At 39.9% G+C, this 19,802-nt stretch overlaps 2 protein-coding genes across 2 annotated transcripts; one reads left to right on the top strand and one right to left on the bottom strand.

The window, feature by feature from the left end:
• Positions 1–1,019: 1,019 nt before the first annotated feature.
• On the bottom strand, positions 1,020–3,952 carry timm8b (translocase of inner mitochondrial membrane 8 homolog B (yeast)). The gene is made up of 2 exons (XM_034604407.1): positions 3,731–3,952; positions 1,020–1,247 (listed from the first exon to the last, which is right to left on the bottom strand). The coding sequence occupies exons 1-2, from the start codon at positions 3,830–3,832 to the stop codon at positions 1,080–1,082; spliced, it is 270 nt and encodes an 89-aa protein (XP_034460298.1). The 5' UTR covers positions 3,833–3,952; the 3' UTR covers positions 1,020–1,079.
• Positions 3,953–7,213: 3,261 nt separating this feature from the next.
• On the top strand, positions 7,214–15,953 carry sdhdb (succinate dehydrogenase complex, subunit D, integral membrane protein b). Its single transcript, XM_034604406.1, has 4 exons — positions 7,214–7,323; positions 8,222–8,332; positions 12,106–12,256; positions 14,180–15,953. The coding sequence occupies exons 1-4, from the start codon at positions 7,275–7,277 to the stop codon at positions 14,343–14,345; spliced, it is 477 nt and encodes a 158-aa protein (XP_034460297.1). The 5' UTR covers positions 7,214–7,274; the 3' UTR covers positions 14,346–15,953.
• The last annotated feature ends 3,849 nt before the right edge of the window (positions 15,954–19,802 follow it).

Genomic DNA, 19,802 nt, shown 5'->3' with positions numbered 1-19,802 from the left:
TATTTCAGGTATTTAAATGTAGTCTTAGGTACAGGAAAATAAAATGTCTGAATGAAGTAATTGGTTTAAATGTTATTTGGGTGTCAAAGGTCAGACAAAGGTGTTACTAAAGAAAACAATGTGTCTCAAGTATCAATGAAAAACATTCTCCTAAAATATATTGATATAACTGGAACATCCATTAGATCAACATTAGGCCCCAGACTGGCATTTTGTAGGGGAGTTGTCCCAGGGCCCATGTGGAGTGGTTTAGTACTGATACAAGAATATAATTCTACATTCATGTGAAAATATTAGTGTGTCTGTCGCAGGTCGAGGGAAATAACACCATGAACAGACATCAGCCATTTGGCAGGTGCTACTACATGTAGCCTTTGCCAGCTTTAACAGAAAGATTCATTTTTAACAATAACTGACAAGGCCAATAATTATGTGTACATCCATTCACAATATTGCCCCCCCATCCCTTTGGACAATCAGTACGTTTTCAGAGAAAGAGACAACAGACTGATGTCATGAGGATTTTTTTGTTCTACTTTATTATGGTACATTTATTTTCATTTTTATTGTTTCAGGATACATTTACTTCAGCAGAGGAGAATGTTTTTCAAAGAGGTTTTACTAAGACATTGACCTTGATGGGGAGCTTTCAGTTGTTTCAAATAAATATATGAAATGAATCTGTTATTAATCAAAGCTGTCCTTGATATTCGTGTGGCCATGCTTCAATAAATTCTCATCTTCACTCCTTTTCCTCAGTTACATGATTTTTTCACTGGTGCGACACTAAAACAGACAAATAAAAAGAAGTCACTGAAACCAGATATTCCATCCACATGCTGGTGAATGAACTCTGCCTAGGGAAAGCTGCTCGTCCCCCTTTTTGTTAAGTAGACTAAGGATCACAGTGTCAGTTCACTAAGGTCACGTTACATGACTCACTCTGGACCCTTCAAGCACCATCAGTCTAAACAGTAAGTTATCAAAATTCACATCCTCTTCACATTATCTTCCATCAATGTGTTAGGAAAACATTATTTCTGTCTTAATATAGTCCTGCTGGCATCTGTGGTCCATCATTAATGAGCGCCCTTCTGCACCATCTGTGTGAAGCGGTTGGTTATGGTCAGGGTGGTGTCGATGAATCGCTCGACGCAGCTCACCAGGCACGTCTCGGTCCTGTGGTCCAGCTTCGAGCCCGGACTCTCCATACACTTATCCCAGCAGATGTCAGTGAAACTGTGCACCTGGAATCAAGAGGAGGGGAATATAGCTGATTAACAGAAGTATGGGGATAATAATTCATGGGGATGGACAGATCACAGAATCACATTTTAGTTGGATTATCAGTAGGTGATTACTGACAGGATCCAAAGCTAGACTGAGGATGGATAAAAAAAAAGAAGAAAGAAAACATAGGTAATTAAGTAAAAAAAAAAACATTAAGGTGGAACAAAGACGTTCCTTTCTTTCCTGGAGGAAAGAAACCTGTGTCATAACTCTTCTGTTTCCGTTTCCTCCTCTTCTTCTTCACTTTTTTCCAGCAGTGTTGGATATTTCTTAGAGGTAATTGTTAAAGAGAAAACTGCATGGAGTCTCTGCACCTCAGGTACGAGTAGAAAAGGGAAACCAGTAGTGTCGTCGTCACAGTTGCCCGACGCAATGAACAAGCCATTAAGTACAACCGCAGACTTACATGTAACACCTTTGACTTAGTATTTGCTTAGTATCTATAAAGATGCAAATTAGCACTACCTCTGTCTTCGCCCACCCCTGCAGCTCTTACTCTTCTCATCAAACACACAAACCTCTGCACGTTTCTACTTTTCGCCTACACAATGGCACAGGAGTAATTCAGGCACACGTGTTGGAACCGACTCTAATGACAATAAAGAAAAGTAAATTGTTAAAAACTTGAAAGGCGCCATATAAATAAATTATATTATATATATTATTATTATTTTGTAAAGGATTACCCACAAGTGTCTTGTATCAGAAAGTTTATGTATTTTATGTGTCACTCCCTACAACATTAGCTTGACTATGTTATCAAACAGCAAACAATGTGTTGCCAATGTAAGATAACATGAGTTTGAGAACTTGATCTTCATTGGAGGGGGTCTTTTTCTTTCCCCTGTGTCTTATCCTAATGTGTTGGTCCCTTTCACTGAAGACCTTGGTAATATATGCGTTTTTAGTGAACCGGCATTCTGATCATTGGCTGTGAGATTGTGACGACAGAGTCAAAGCTAAGTCAGCTGCAAACCTGCAGGTGTTTATGAGCAATTGATATTTGTTACACATGTAATGGGACACACTGGCCAAATAACAGTTAAGCTGGCACAGTGACTAATGCCAGTGCAGCTGTGGAATGTAATGATCAAATATCTGTGCATGCAAATACTGAGGCTAACAACCACCGGCATCTGTATTTTCTATTTCTACTATGATAATTTAGATGTTACAGAGCATAGTCTGATATGAATCATGATAACAGTATGTCCAACAACTTGTTTATAATCAAACCCAAGGTGTCACAAAGCAGTTGGTAATTGCTGTATGTCGATGTTGCAAAATGCTGTGAAAAACTCCAATAGGACGTTATGATGCGATTAAGATGCATACAATGCCTACATAACGTGACTACGGTCAGAACACTCCATTTGCCTCATTTTGATTACAGCTTATTCAGAGTATGACCTTATTCTTGTCAAGGTACTCAGAAAATGGTGTTAACTTGACAGTGTCTTATTCAGACTAATATCAGAATATTGGTGTCCATGTAAACACTAAACATGTCCGTTGAAAGTGCTTGAATTTATATATTCAGTGCAAAATTTAAGATTGTTCGTAAATAGTCTCCGTTCCCCGGTCTACTTGTGTCTCCAATCATTCCCTTGCTCTTCAATTGGCTCTCGCTCACTTACACAATATATTGTTTTGCTGTGCTGTAGAAGCCACTGTAATCTGCCATCACTGAGTTCACACACTCAAGCCTCTCTCTGTCACTGATCTCTAAACATCTAAAACATTCTTAATGCAGTAACAAACAAACCATGAGCCATGTATCACACTGTGCCATGCTGGGTGCTGAAATTAAAAAAGGGACTTGGGCCTTCATCTGAAGTTGTGACCGACACTTATTCTGTAACATTGCAACCAATGCATAGCAAAGTTATCCTTGTTTGCTAAAGATGCTTGTAAATAGAACCAAGGCACTGTTATGATGCACACAGTTGTCATTGTGGCTGCACTATTCTTGATTTCATTTCTAATTTTGTGATCGCCCTTTTTTATCTTTACACTGTGCCTCTGGATGTGTTTGTGTATGAATTGTGGCTGCATGGGCGCTGTCCGGTGCTGAAAGACGTTTTGGACATTTGCCTGTGGTCAATAATGATTTCAAAAACCTGATTTATTTAAAGTAAGTGAAACTGACTGTTTTCTTAGCCCCTCTAGTCCAGCTCCCCCATGGCACGGGTACAGAACATACCCTGGCGCCGGCCATGAGGGTGTTATATCATCAACATCAGCTAGAGTATCTCATCATATTCTAACAGCTTATTTCTGCCCAGACTGCAGAGGAATCTTATATTGTCTCAACAGTCCCACCCCCGGAGAGAGGCTGTCCGCCCTGAGGTCAACACCGGTATGTGATCCCACTCGTTGCGGACCTGGATGCTACAGGGCCAGTTTCGTGGATTCAGGTTAGTCCGGTTATCAAACCAACCTGGGCCTGGAACTGAGCTTTCTGCTGCTCCACGGCGATCATCCGCTGCAGCTCCGACGCCTCCGCCTTCTCCGACGCGTTGAAATTATCGAAACTGTCCATGGCGTCGTTACGCAGGCGTAGGTAGGCAGCGGCCGGTCGGTGCTGAGCTCCTGGAGAAAACGTGGTGGACTGAGGTGACCTTCGATTTCTGCGGGTCGGAGCCGGCCGCAGTGGCTTGTGGGTAGAAGCACTGATCTACAAATCATATGGAGCGGCTGTCTAAATGAACATGAACACGAACCGCGCCCCCTCTGGTCAATGGATGAAGAGCAGGCGGCAGCAGGGAGCACTGACACTCCCCAACAACTGTTAACACTGTAAAGTACAGAAAAGAGCACATGTCACATGTTGTTGGAAGGGGCCTCTGACATATTGACGTCTTCGTGCGTTTTTAAGGAAATGTGACATGGCAACGTTGGGTCTAGTCTGGAGCAGAACATGTGTATTTGTACTCTGAACAAATACACATACAGAACTACTAAGAGTTCATTTGCAATGTGGACTGATGACAAAGCTCAATACAAACAGTCAATATCAAGAAATACAATAATCCCACAAGCAATTTTGATGAATTTAGATTTTTATATTAAAAACATGATAAAACACAATTTACTAATCAGTTTCATGTGATTCAATTTCAAAACCACTGTTTTGGAATACATGAATTACATCCTGCACACTGTATATAGCTCTTCTCTTTACTGGTGGTATTTTTAATTAGTTAGAATACTTAGTATTTGAAAGATGCATTACTGAGGTGGTCTACCATCAATCTGAAGTGAAACAGGACTGGGGAAACAGGAAGTGTTGCTTTAATTGTTATATGAATTTAATGGTGAAAGTGGTTCACATTATGATATTTTATACAGCTTTCACTTTGTAACTCTCCATCAGAATGTCCTGATTGTGTGTGAGTGACACTATGAGGTGGTCTCCTGTAAATCTGAAGAAGTTTTTGTGAAAGAAAATAAATTATTAGACCATTTTTCCCTCCATGAATTTAGTTTAATTTCTCTATTTATATATGTTTCAGTATAACAGAACATTGCTGTTTTTGTAAAATCAGTTTGCGCAGTTAACGCCAAGTATATACACATAAATTAAAACAACATGGGGGCTGGTGTTCAGAAGTGGAGGCTGGCTTGATTGCAGCCAATAAGCTGAGGTTCTCTCTGCTGATTGAATGTATTTAATACGCAGACTGTCGGCTGCACATTCATGTCTGATTCAACAATTAGGACCAACTCAGTGTGCATAGCTGTACAAAGGTAAAATAATAAAAAAGGAAACCTGGGGTTGTGTGTTTTATTTACACACTTGATTACAACTGTGACACATTTACGATGTAATACAAACCATCAAGGTTTAGCAACAGTACAGGACTAGTGTCATTCATATTCTGTTAATACAAAATAAATATTTTTAAGCTGCTTACAACAATTGTTTCTAATTACAGATATGCAGGATTTCATTGGGAAGTGGAGGGGGAAAAAAATATGAACTCGAGTCTTAACATGAGGCCTGGTGGGAAACTTTGTACATTAATTAAATTTAAATGTGTTTTCTATCAATCAGGTGTTGCAGTAGTTTTCCCCCTAGAATCTTTTTTCAAGCCTGGTGGTATTTCCGACCATTCGGAGCTGAAGAAATAAGGTTTGGCCTAAGCCCCGGATGCCCAGGCCAGGAGACGCCCATGTTTCTGTCACACAGCCAGGGAGCAGGCAAAAGTCTGTAAAGAGACATACAAATAGTCATCAGGTGGACTTTTGACAACAAAACATCAAGTAATTCAGGGTTTCCCACATGGCGAGAAATAAACAGTGCTCATCTTCATAAAGTATATTGTAACTATACAAAGTGGGTGGGAAATCTGTGAGGTTCCCTTTTAGTAACACGTGTTTATCTACTATTTAATTTTTAAAATGGCTGCAGTGCTTATGAAACAAAAGGTGAAAGGTTTCTGTAAAATGTCACATCGCTTAGAACAACGTCAAAACCGAAAATCTACAGCCGCCTCGGTCATCTCAGGTCATATTGGGAAGGTTTGCATGACGTCAGAGCAAGTAGGACCGACATGCATTGCTACGCTGGCACCGGAACCATCCATGCAGTTTATAACTCAGCGTTTTAATGTGACGCCGGAAGTGACACTGACAAAGATTTTCAACGTTTAAGAGAAGGTATCTCCCAATAAAAACGATCTGACTCCAAATATTTACAAGCATTTTCTCTCCTAACCTCATAGGTTCATATCAGTATAAAAAAACAGAAATAAATAAGTTATAGTATATATATATATATATATATATTTATATAGTATAGTATAAGTATAGCACAAACATATGGAAAACATATCATATTTTACAAGGCCACATGATTTAAACACACATAGACTTCAGCATGAGGACTTTGTTTCATTGTCTTCTGATGAGGACTTTTTTTGAGTCAGTTAATCGTACAAAATTATACATTAATTTCCTCAGTGGAAACCGAAACATGGGGACATTGACACACTTGTCCATCTTAGAAGCTTGAGCAAAATTCTGAAAGCATCATTATATCATATGCCACCCAAAGCTTTTTCACTGCATCACAGGAGCACTACATTAACATCATCTGTACTCTGTACTTTGCGTGCCAACATGTTGGCTTATGCATCAAGTTGCAGCACTCACACTGCACATCACATAATTGATTTGTATTTTGTAATATTGCCTATTTCTGCTGTAATTATATCCGTACAATTTAAATCTAAAATAATTAACCTAGTGTTTACAATCAACTCCATGACTGTACAGTCGATATGGAGAACCCATCTCTCCAGTCTGAGCCAAACTACACAAGTTCCATATAAGATGCTATTGATCAATTTGAAATCACTGTCTGGCTCTGCTTTATATGTCAGAACTTTAAACCCACTTACATTTCTCCGAGAACCCTGAGATCAGACAATCAAATGTTGCTACAAGTCGCATGATCCAGGTACGCTTTCATGCTTTAGCTCTTACACTGTGGAACAAACTCCCCCTTGAAATCAGATCAGCAGAATCAGTGCCTCAGTTTGACTCACCTCTGTGTAGACTTACATTTTTTTATTTTTGTTTTGTTGCATTACGTTTGTACTTTAGTATTTTTTTGTTTTATTGCATTGCTAAGTATGGCATGGCTTTTCTATGATTTGCTATCTTTGCACTTTTATTTAGTAAAGCACCTTGTTTTTTCTTTGTGTTTTAGTTATTTTTTTATCCATTTTTACTTGTATTTTTCTATTTGTGCAGCACTTTGTAACTATGTTTTATTATAATCATTATTGATATTATGATTATTATTGTTGTAAATGTTATTATTATTATTTGTAGCAGTAGTATTATCAGCAGTAGTACTAGTAGTAGTACTAGTACTCTGACTGCTCGGATCTCCTCTCACACTCAACATCTTTGTTCCGCTGACGACACGTCAACTACATCCGGGTAACTGTGGTGACCTTGGTTGGAGTATCATCATGGCGGCGATCGTCAGGTTGAGTTCTGTGTGTCGCAGAGGAGTTAGACGTGAGTTCTTCTGTGTGTTCCCGGTGTTTGAGTGTTTCTCAGTGTGTGCGCTGACTCCAGTGAGACTGTACGTTCTGACAGAGAGGACGTGTTAAACCTCGGCTGTGTACGAGACCCCCCCACAGGCACGACTGTAGTGAACAAGATCAAGTCGCCTGTGGCGGGGGTTGTTAGTGAAACCACCTCTGTTGAACTCGAGTCACTAAACCCTCTCATCTAGTGTCGTACGGGGTTTGATCGTTCATGTTTAGACGGTGACGCTCAGTCAGAGGCAGCTGAACTCACTGGGACGTTAGTGCTGTAACCACCGCGCAGAGCGTTTGGGAATTACAACTTCACACACGTATCGACGGAAACTGTGTGGGAACCATCCTGAAACATGTGACTTCATTCTTAAAAGCTCAGTGTGGACCACGAACATACAAGTCATGGTTTCCACTCTGTGGTTAATAAATCACATTCAGCTGCCAACTGGCTTGATACAGTTTTCCAAAACAGAAAATATGTTCTGATGTTTTCTTTCTACATTTTATTGCGAAATTCATCCTAATAATGTTGTTTGCCCTTAATTTTTCATTTGAACTTGTAAAGCATGTAACTGTGTGAAATAATTTATTATTATTATTATTATTATTATTGTAGTTATAATAAATAGCATTAAACAATAAATACGCCAGGGGTGAAGGGGAAGAAAGGTGAATAGTTTGTATGTATTGTTGCGTTTCATTTAGAAAGATTTCAATCACAGACCAGAGTAGGATTATGTAAATCATCTTTGGTGTGTTGAGACATGATTAAATAACGTACTTTATAAGAATTAAATGTGGTTTAGTGTGAGCGGAATACAGCTGATTCCATGTCAGCTGTAAATGTGACGTTTTTTGTCCCTTCTCCTCAGCTCTGTTGTACCAAAGCACTCTGATGTCCAGACCGCTGGTTGTACCACACAAATACCAGGAGCAGCCCCACCTGCTGACAGCGAGGATTCATGCGTCGCAGGCTCTGTACGGTCAGTGTCGACATACAGGCAGCATACATACATACATACAAGCATTGGTACAGCAACAATAAGTCAGTTAAAGTTATTTATAGTCAGTAAAATGTATCAATTGTTTGAGTAATATTTCAATGGAAAAATGCAAAAGAGCTAATCGATCGTCATTTCTCAAAAGAGAGAATTGTCTATCTTACCTCATGTTAAATTGAGCTGAATGAGGTTCGGGCTGTGTGGCAACAATAGGCTCTAGAAAAATTTGATTGGCATTTCGCTGTCGTGTTCTAGACTGGAAAAGTAATCGATCAATTCGGGAAAACGTTTGCAGGTTAAAAACTCAAGTCTCGTAGCCTCAGTATTTAGCAAACGCAAGGCGTGACTCACCGCAGCCTCCGAATAATCACAGAGATGAATCAGCAGCACAACACAGTTTCACCTCCGACTGACCTGAACTCCGTTATCACAACGATAACAATGTTGTAACTTAGCTCTCACTGGTATCATAGCACAACGCATTGTGTAATGTGTGTGATAGAGACTTGTCCACTCTGTTCTCTGGTTGTACAGAATTTGCATTAGTAGCGCTTGGACCAGGCAGTAAAACAATATTAATTATTATCTAAATATAATTTTTATCAATAGTAATATTACAAAAGTTCAATATAAGTCAATATAATGCTTATACATTGTGTAGACACAGTTTAATTTATATTATACAACATAAATACTAAATATATAATGAAATGTTATCATATGTATGGGGTGTGGTAAAAACCAGGAATGACTTATATGAAAGTCAAACACAAGTATAAAGAAAAATGTAATAAAAAGCATCCAAATTCTCTTACATATTATAAGAGAAAAATTGACATATATTAATACTGAAAAAATATAGAGGGAAGAACACATGCTATAAATACAGATGAATAACAGAATCTAATAGAGCTCATTTTCATTTTAAAGCAAATATTTCAGACAGCAGAGCATTTTCTATTTTATTTTTGTACATGGAAATTGAAACAGGAACAGAAAGTGAGGAGGTTTTTACACATTATAGATCAACCTCAAGAGTTTGTCCTTCTCTGTTCACGAAGAAGAGTCTAAAACCACACCCTCACTCCAGAGCAAAAAACTGATTTTAAACTTACAAGAAATAATAATGTGACATTTATCGAGATACTTATCAATATTGGCTGGTATGAACATTTTTATCCTGATATCATTTTTGGCCATATCGACCAGTCCTACACCAATGAATGGGTAAGGGCGTCAGATTCATATCTAACAGGATAATCTTGGTGACTTTCTTGATGGGTTTTTGCCAGCATGGTGAATTCTAAGGTTTTCTGTCAAGTTCCAGTTTGAAGTTTATTTGTCATGTGTTTGTTTATACAGGGTCAACAATACAATGTAAAGTGTTGGACAGAAGGAGGACACGTCAGCTCAGCAATGCAATAAGAGCAATGTCATAGAGAATATGAAAAAAAAGAGAGGACATTTTAAATCGAGTGAATTCAATTACAGTAAAAGAGCTCAGTATAAAAAAAGTAACATGTTGTCTGTGTAAGTACCTCTCCGTTTCCAGGCAGCCCAGTTTCTGTGGTCTTGACAGGACCGCAGCTGGCTCACAGCCCTGGTGTTTTGTGGTCCACATTTAGCACACCAGATGCTACAGTGGTGTCAGTATTTTTGACACCAGGCTCATGTTAGGTCAGCAGACCCCACTGTGACCCACTGTTAGGTTAGATACAGTCAGCTTTATCTGTCAAACACCACAAGTTGGTCACATTAGTCTTGTTGTTAGATGAGTCTTTTGTAGGTTTAGAAGACATTTTGGTTGGCTGCTACACATTAGAGGATAATCAGGACGACTTTTAGATTCGATTTGCCCCTTCTGACAAATGTGGTACGATAATCAGGTCCAACAGAAACCAGCAAAAGCCAAAGAGAGCAAGCTGACTGGAAAGCATCACAAACCGGATGTTGCGTACTTGTACAGCTGCAACTAAAACGACAATAAACCTCACCTTCAGGTCACGCTGTATATTCCCCCTTCTTCCACATCCATATTTTTCTTTTTTCTTTTTTCGCTGCAAAACAAAACACACAACATTGGTCCTCCTCCATGTTTGTTTTCCCTCCGAAGTCTCGTCCAATCACGCGCCAGTTCAGAAGGTGTTGATTAATGCCTCTTAAGGTGTTTGTTGTTGCTTGTGACATCGATCATGTCGCACCGGTGGAAAAATAACGGAAAGGCAAACTCCTCTACTGGCAATGGGAACGGAGTTAATCGCCTTTTTTTAACAGGTTTACCTATGTTTCAAAACCTGCGCATACCCGATAATTTTGGTGTAAATTGGGTATTATTTGAGCTTTTTCTTTCACATCTCTCACAATGTGAGCTTTCCTTTGCCGACCTGTTCAGGGTCTCTTGCTCTGTACACAGAGTTTTTCTCAGTTTTTCTTGTATTAGCTATTTCCACTCTTTATGCAATGGCTCTGATAGATTTTCCTCTCTTCTCTTCTTAATTTGATCTCTCTGCTCTTGTTAATCCTTCTTAACAGCAAACACAGTATTCACAGGTGAAACCCAAGAGCAGACACTACGAGCTATTTTATGGTTACAATCCATCGAAACGGGAACACACGGGCAACAGGAAACACCTGTCATGTTCCAATATTTTAGGACATGGACAAGAAGAGTGGTTTCAATAAAGTGCTATGTTTAACATCTATACACAGAGGTGTGTGTGTGTGTGTGTGTGTTTTTTATGTGATTCATTTGTTCTTTTTATTGTGTTGTCTGGCTGTGTCTAACTGTTTGTAGTCACATATTAAAGAAGTTGTTCATTAATTCACACCCTTGTTGAACTTTAGTTATATTACTAAGTGAGCTTTCGAGGTGCAGGCACATGTAGTTACTTTAAATCAGAGCCGGGATGTTTTTTTTCCCCAAAGAGACACAAAATGACTACAAATGACACCTGAGTCACTTTTTTGTCTGACACACAAATATTACAAAATATTACTCAAAGACACACAAAATATAAATGTAGCTCCATGGTGCTGTTTCAGTTAGGGGATGTTGCTCTGGGGCCCATTATCTCATTGTCTGTCTTTGGCTGGCAGCAGCTTCAAATTTTACAGTACAGACATAAAAGTGGTGTCTCTCTTCTCATCTAACTCGGCAAGAAGCGTTTCCAAAAATGCTGACCTGTTCCCTTACAACTCTTTGAGTGTCATCTAGCCAGGTCAAGGGAGGACTGTCTAAATCTCATCAAATATCCAGCTCGTTGTTTGTGGTCATGACTGATTTTACTCAGACTGTAAAGATGGAGGACGTGTCTCCTCTTCCTCCCTCCATCCGTAAATGAAGCCTAAATAGCGAGGCCCCGCTGATACAGGTGCCCGGCCAGCGCGAGTCCATCTCCCCTGTCAATCACAACGTTTCCCTTTTTTATAGCATCAAATAACTAATTAAAAACCAAACGTATCTGAAAAAGGATCACTTAGACATGCATCAGTTTAATAAGATCTACCTAAAATGTTAGAAACCATCTTTGAGAGAAACATGTTTGATGTATACTATACTTTTTTAAGTTTGGTTCATGTCCCATTCTCTAACATGGAAGAGGAACGGTTTATAATATATACCGCAGCCTGCGATGGAGATGCACTGGCTTCACTTTTGGGGAGCAGACCTGTCGTCCATCTTTATACACAGTGTATGGTTCTACCAGGCAAATGATTATGGATGCTGACACTTTGCTGTTTCTCTTGTTCCTCAGCCGGAGCTGGCTCCAAAGCCGCCTCCATGCACTGGACAGCAGAGCGAGTGGTGAGCATCCTGCTGCTGGCCATGGGACCCGTGGCCTATTATAGCCCCGGTCCTGTCATTGACTATTCCCTGGCTGCTGCCCTGACACTGCATGGCCACTGGTAAGATACTTCTGCAGGTTTCAGACCCTCTCTAATGGGGCCATATCGTCACTTCTAACCCACAGGTTTCCAATGACATAGATTCACTTCCTTTTTACATGGTAACTACACAGCAGACATGTTTTCTCTGCTGGTTGGTTAGTGGTTAGGAAAGACAGACCAGTTAATCTCACAGTGGTATGGATTGTTATTTACAGTCAGATACTAAGAAACATAAATTTGACCTTTTTAGGAGAAGGCTCAGATGTAACCACTGTCAAAAACATGATCTTTCAGTTTGAGACCAGGACATTTATGCTTTCACGCAAAACCCTGGGCTCAGACTTAAACAGCTCCTGCTTGTGCTTAGAATGTAATGTTTCAACTGTTTATGTTTAACTGGAAATCAAAATCCGTAAACTGTTAGTAATGCGTATCGTAATTCAGCTTGTGAATAAAACAGTTTTTAGAGAGGCGTTGGTCATTTTTTGGGCTGATAGTCGTCTCTTGTATTATTTTGTCCACCCTGCTTACATCATTACGGAAGACGGAATTTTAGAAGCACTTAATAAATAAATGGAGCGTTGCCACAAACTTCAGCCCCCAAACTGAGCAGTGACTTTGAGTGACACACACAGACCTCACCTTTCCTGGGAAAAAGCAAACATGGAGGTTGAATTCCTTCATCACATGAGGTCCTCAGGGAAGTGCAGTCCAGTGTGAAATCGTTAATTTGACTCAACGTCACCTCTGTGATCTTAACACCCACACATTGTGACTTAACAGATCAAGAGCATTGAGGCAGAGTCAGAGTCCTTTGAAGCCTTCAAAAACTCCAGAAACTCCTTTCCCAAAGGTCTCGACCCGGCACTAAGATTTAACGGACACAAGGCTAACTTTGTGCCAGGGTTTTGGTTTTTTTTCTTCCGTCTCACCGTAGCTGCCTGCGGCTATTAATTCAGCCTTGGTTAGTTTCGACTGTTAGCAGACTCGAGAAGGTGGCTTTAGCTCAGTGTCACAGCGATGTGCTCCACCATCAGTTAGAGTGCAAACAGCATGGCGTGATAAGTCTTCTTTAGCCAAGTCTCTCAGGGGCGGGTTGGTGTCTGCAAGGGTCAAGCTTTGACCTCTTTGACCATAACAGATTAGATCAAGACCCCAATGTCATTTGGCGTCGAAGAAAGCAAAGGTTGTAAAACGTCCTGTTTTCATCTGGTACTGAGGATAAGCAGTGTCTGTGCCTAATAGGATTTTATAGCACTGAGGAATGTTTGAAGTGAGCGGCAACCTGCTGAATGTGGCCTCAATAGAAGACATGAAGTCATAGTATATAATGTGGAATTGAGCACTCAAGAATCTATTAGGTCCTGGTGGTACACTTACTGTACGTGTCTTACAAACCTCTGATCATTGTTGGTGTTTATAGTTAACGTGTAAAGTGAGCACAGGCCAGCGGGGGAGTGAGGAGGATGCATGCACTGCAGAGAGTAATAACCAAATTAACCCACATGAGCAAGATTAAGGCTGTTAGAAGTTATAAATGTCGGTTTCGATACATTTTCGGTTAATTCCTCGGCCATATTTTTAATGGTTTTTTTTATTTCAGGGATGGTACTTATTTTACTTCAAAAATCGGCCGCATTTTATTTGCGCAATGGTAGCAAAACTTTGGCACACAGGTCTGTCACTTTTGACCAAAAATCAAGTTCGAACAAATTCGATTTTTGATGTATACTTTGACTTTTTGGTTTGGTCCATGTCCCGCACTAACATAGTAGAGGCAAACAATTCAACAATAAAAATGAAATAAAAATAAAAAATTTCAAACAGGAGCACATGGCTGAAAAACATTCTGAACAGCTCTAAACAGTATTTCTGTCGTTTAGATTTTGAATTATTCATTCACTGCTCATCTTTTCTGCACACTGTGTTTGTCTCCTTTAGGGGCCTGGGGCAGGTGTTGACAGACTACGTTAAAGGTGATGCAAAGATCAAGGCCGCCAACACAGGTCTCTTCCTCCTGTCCACGGTCACCTTCGCCGGTCTCTGCTACTTCAACTACAACGACGTCGGCATCTGCAAAGCCATTGCCCTGCTCTGGAGCAAATGAATGACTGTGGACTTGCGAGGACCCAGACGCCGGGACGGGAGCAATCCTGTCCTGGCCGATTGTAAAAAAAAAAAATCAAGGTGTTCTATGTAAATTCTTATAAATATATATCATGTTGACCATTTTGACAGTGATTGACATGTGTGTAATTGCGATTCATGTCTATCAGTTCCGGCTCTGTCTTCTTATCAAGTTCTTGCACAGCTAAGTTTGGGTAATAATTGGGCAACAGAAATCCATGATCTTTCCTTACATGTGGGAGGTGAGCTTCTCTTTTTGTTCAGTGTCGACTAAATTGAAGCTGCATTCTCACTAAGCAACATGTCCAGTTATTAAATGTCACGACCCAATATTCCAAAATACAAGAAATCCAGTATCTTGCAGATGTTATATTTACTAGGGACATGCATATAATTAGCTTCTCATTTCAATCGGGTATTTTTATCCAGGTTCGGGTCCTTTTTGTCGCTGACGTCTTAAATGTACTTTCTTTCAAACACTGAGTATACGCTGCCTTTGCTCTCTAACGCTTCAGGAATAACAGGGCAGCACTTACAGATTTAACCTTTTGTTTGTGAGGGAGTTCATCCTCCACCCCCCCTCCTACCATTTATAAACGATTCATATGGTCCATGTTTCTATTGTTGCTACAGCCTCATCACAGTACAGTTCAGAGCGTACTCCTGTATCTTGTCTGACAGAAGCAAACGCTGTTTGCAGCTTTAAAGTGAGAAATGTTCCTCAGCCGAGTGGGCAGAGACTGTTTTGTGCAGAGCAGAGTTGAGTGGATTTGCTTGTAATGGCCGGTTTGTGAAGGTTCATTAATGGTAAGGGAGGCTAGATTTCAAATTCAAGCCATCCAGCAACTCTCAGCCGACCTGTGCATCTCCTGCAGGAGGGAACACCTGACACAGCAGGGTCTGAATTTAACAGCTGCAAAATGCCGTCCTCTGCCAACCAAGTATCACTCAAGACCTTAACGGTGTCAGTCATATGAATGCCTCTGTAACATATTGACTTGTGTTGTATTTAATGTATGAACTACAAACTCCTTCCACTGTGTGAGTCAGCAAACTTCAAATGGGGGAAAAAAACAAACCTTTATTTTCACCGCTTGCAAATTATTTACAACCTTTAGGCAAATAGGGCAAAATGTCAATGTAATCTTGGAACATTTACTCCACATATATTTGCTAGTCCTTGCATGCAGCTATTACCAGCAGTTCTTTTTGTGTGGCTGGAATGAGCAGGGTTACAGGTCGGGTTCACGGATTCACTCCTTTGTCACAATGTTCATGCAGTAAATGTTTATGAGCGCTAACGAGTTTGGTGTTGGTCTGTTTGCCTCAATCGTCAATTTGTCATATCTGTTCAGCTGATGTCCTCAGATTATACGCACAAAATTACATGTGAGACGAGTGCACTGCTCCTGCTTCAGTGGAATAAACTTGTCTTCATGGTTTCATACTTGTGACATATTATTACTGAACAGAAATCTACACTCTTTGACAGAAGTATGTATGAAGTATGTATGTATGTGGGAAAGTCACATCTTCTCTTTTACACATTGATGTGGGATAAAATTAAAGAACAAAATTTAAAGCAACAGTCATTTCTGAATACCTGTTTGTTTCAGAAACAATAAACTGCCACAGAGGTGAGGAGACAAATAGGGTCAGTGAAGGTAGCCTGTATGCAACTTCTGTGATACCAGATGTAAAGGCAGAAATGAAACAGCAATAAGAAGGAAAAGTTAGCTTGGCTGCATCACCTTTACTATTGGTCAGTTCAATATCAAGACCAATGAACTGAAGCCAAAGCTGCTTCTGAGGGAGTGTTCGATGTAAACACAATCAATACGTAATTAGTTACCTCCACCCCTGTCCATTTGTTTGTTGGTTTGTAAGCAAGATTTCTCAAAAAAATGCAACGGACTTCCATGAATCTTGGTGAAAAGATGTGTTATGGGTCAGGGAAAAGAACTCTTTCAATTTTGGTGCGGATCCAGGAATCTCTTTTCACATTGTTTATCGTTGTGAGATTGGGTATTTTTCACCATTTTACTACTCAGAGAATAATTCATTTAGCTTGACATGTCCAGGGGACTGAGAATTTTAATGTGGCTTCATAAGCAGACTGTTGGGCCTTGATGAAGGTATGCACTGTACTGAGTGCCACTGTAGTTATGAATAAAACACAACACAAATCAAAAGTACCAGTGGGGAAAAAAAAACAAAAAAAACAATCATGCATAAGTAAGTAAAATGATTATGAATAAAACACTGTCCATGAATGCTGAAGTAACATTTCCTTTTAAGGAGATTCAATAATTATATTTCATATACTGTTACTTCATGTCTATATCATACACAGTAAATTCCTCAGATTACTTATTTCATAATGTTATTTATTTAATGTTATTAAACACTGGAGTTTCATATGCTTAAGGGTAAGCTAAATTAAAATTCAATTTCTAAAAAATACAAAGGTTTCAGTATTCCCAATGATACACAACCACAGAGCAGCGGAACTCTGCTGACTGATAAGATTTACTCACAATGTGTCTCTCTTTGCTGTGTCATCCAAGTGTCCCCAACATTCAAATTCGACTTGAAACGGCATCATTTACACCAAGTATTTAGCCTAAATGTCCTTTGATATCCTCCTCCAGGGCCAGAGGACATTTAGGCAAAAAACATGGTGTAAATGTTAAGTCAAATTTGAATGTCGGGGCATCCGGACACTTGGATGACACCACAGGAGCAGTATGGAGGCATTTTGTTTTTTTCTGTTTGAAGAAGTGGTCACCATTTACTTAAATTGTATCGGATCTGGCTGCAACACTGTTTACCCCTGAAACTCCAAAAGGTTTTGTGGATTCAAACACTTCACCCACCCCTTCATCGGCCTAGTGGTGAGTAGATGAGTGAATTTTCATTTTTGGGTGAACTATCCCTTTAAACCTACAGTAATTCTACAGCACAGCGTGTGGGTGGCACTACATGCATCTTTTTGTCGAGGCGTGCGACAATGGAAGCTGCACACAGAGAGAAAAAGCTTTATGCACAAGCAGGACAGCATGTTTTTTCACGAAGCAATTTATTTTTAATGAAACAAACAAGGTGTGTTTTTTATGAGGACTGTTTGAAATCATCCATTACATTTATATAAAGTAGCCTCAGAGGAATCGTCAACGCCATCGAGACCTTTCTTAAGCAAGACTAGTTTTTTCAGAGAGGGATTCCCGTCGACAGAAGTGAATCCCAGGAATTTAGAACGGTACAAAGTGGACTCGAACATGAACTTGTCAGTTGTGAGACTTGTCAGGTAGAACAAGGCCTTGTGTGCAGTATCCACAATTTCGGTTGGGAGAACCTGTAGAAAAAAAAAAACATTAGTGGCAAACCGGATAAAAGAAAAAGAGAATCTAAGCAGCACAGCATGAACCTTAACATAAAAGGTTAACAAGGTTTACGATGAGTGATATATTTACACATAGAACTGCTGCAGCTTTAACTTTCCCATAATTCTTTGCATGTTTATGACTTCCCAGGTCCTCTGTGTTTGCAGTGGCAGCAGAACCACTCTGCAGGTGGCAGCTCCCTACTTCTCAGCAAGCTAATTTACAGGGCTACACAAGAGGGCCTTCATTTCACACATCACATCACACACTGTAAATACACTATGTGTCATCCTCACCATTGCCTCAGGATAGATGTCATTGTTCTCCCTGCAGCACGCCACCATCTTCTTGCCATTTTTGTTGGCGTACAGCATGACTGGTACCCCTGGGCGTGCCTCCTTGGAAAAATCCTTATATATGTGGATGCTGAATTTGCACTCTTAAAAAAAAAAATCACAAGAGAAGATGGTGTGTGGGGGGGGGGGGGGGGGGGGGGGGGGGGGGGATGACATGTTACTGAATATTGAAGGATTATAGAAAATCACAAATTAGCTATGTGTTAAGGAGCTAAAGGTGGGGTAAGCGATATTAATTAGCAAGCTAGCTGTAGTTTATATGCTGGAAATAATCAATTTAAATACACAGCTATGGATCTGTAATTGGGAAAGAAAGAAAGCTGGATGACCCGGTCTCCACTACACTGTTACAACCAATCAGCAACAAGGGTATTTGTGCTTGTGCACAGGACGGTGGGGGGAAGGGGCAGTGGGAGCAAGATGGAGGTCTCTGACTGTCATAATCAGTATATATGACAATGGAAGGCTTATACTCTTGGAGCGATTTTTAAGAAAAACGTGGAAACATCACTTGTTACATCTTCATCATATTGAGTGACGACGACGAGAAGAAGTATCCTCAGATGACTTACTCTGCCACAACTGAACGTAACAACTACTGTTAGCCACTGGAAATGCAAACACCACTAACTCACAGGATGTTATACTCACAAATGCTGAAGCACTGCAGCTAACTTTAATAAGAAACTCTGTACAGCGTTTCAGTGTAGTTCCCCAGTGGCTGAAACACAATGCTACCAATGAACCTCAAACTAATATAACGTGCACAGTGTTGTTCCAGAATCACCAAAAACTAGAAGTAACAATTCTGAAACTGAGGCTAAAACCACGAAACCAATTTCTGCAATTAGAACTGCAGCTCTCCGACACAACCCACAGCTGCAGGTGCAGGTTGTTGAGCTCTTATTTTTACCTCTAACCTCTAACTAGGAGTTTATGTTTTTGTCTGCGTCTGTTTGTCACTTAGCAGGATTACACAAAGATAGATGGATTCCTGTCAAAGCTGGTGGAAGGATGTGGTGTAGGTCAGAGAAGAACCCATTCAATTTTGAAGTGGATCCTGATCAGGCGGTAGATCCAGGGATTTTTCACTGCACTTTCTTTAAAATGGCAAAGTGTTTTTTCAACGAGAATTCTGTGTGAATCTGGATGAAAACCATTCATGGGGTTGTTATCGATGCAGTGTGTGTAATTTCATGTTGATCCAAATAAAAATCTAGACCTACTGGATTTATATGAGGCTCCATATGTGTCAGCCAATGTATGGTAACAAAAAGAGCATGAAACCTGTAAGTAGCACCAATGTGGAGCTGAGAAATGTACCTGGCCTGTTTTAATTTATGGTGACTGTCGGACCTTTGCGGAGGTATATGGGCTCTACTGAGTACAATTTTAGATACTAATGTAACAAACAGTTATTTCACTGCTAACACTGTAACACATGTAAGTCATGAAATTGAGTGCAATATGTATAGCATGTACAAATATATGACTCCTAGCTGCATGTGTCACATGCCTGTTTTGTTCTAATCATGATTGAGTGGTAGTTTAAATAGGTCAAGATTAATAATAGATTATAGTACTCATATTTTTTGTGGCAATAAGCAGGAATTTCATGCAACTAATCTATAATATATAACAGGGGCCTCTGTGTTCTTTCCCACGGGTTAACTCTAACACATTGTGCATTCGTGTGGT

Source organism: Hippoglossus hippoglossus, chromosome 13 (assembly GCF_009819705.1).
Source record: "Hippoglossus hippoglossus isolate fHipHip1 chromosome 13, fHipHip1.pri, whole genome shotgun sequence".
NCBI lineage: Eukaryota > Metazoa > Chordata > Actinopteri > Pleuronectiformes > Pleuronectidae > Hippoglossus > Hippoglossus hippoglossus.
The sequence above is the reverse complement of the archived record's forward strand: the minus strand, read 5'-3'. Positions and strand labels throughout refer to the sequence as shown.

Coding starts and splice junctions, on each gene's coding strand:
- timm8b (XM_034604407.1), bottom strand. CDS start 3,832: ATGGACAGTTTCGATAATTTCAACGCGTCGGAGAAGGCGGAGGCGTCG. Junction 1,248..3,730: donor AAGCTCAGTTCCAGGCCCAG/GTTGGTTTGATA, acceptor TCTTGATTCCAG/GTGCACAGTTTCACTGACAT.
- sdhdb (XM_034604406.1), top strand. CDS start 7,275: ATGGCGGCGATCGTCAGGTTGAGTTCTGTGTGTCGCAGAGGAGTTAGA. Junction 8,333..12,105: donor TGCGTCGCAGGCTCTGTACG/GTCAGTGTCGAC, acceptor CTTGTTCCTCAG/CCGGAGCTGGCTCCAAAGCC. Junction 12,257..14,179: donor CTGACACTGCATGGCCACTG/GTAAGATACTTC, acceptor TGTCTCCTTTAG/GGGCCTGGGGCAGGTGTTGA.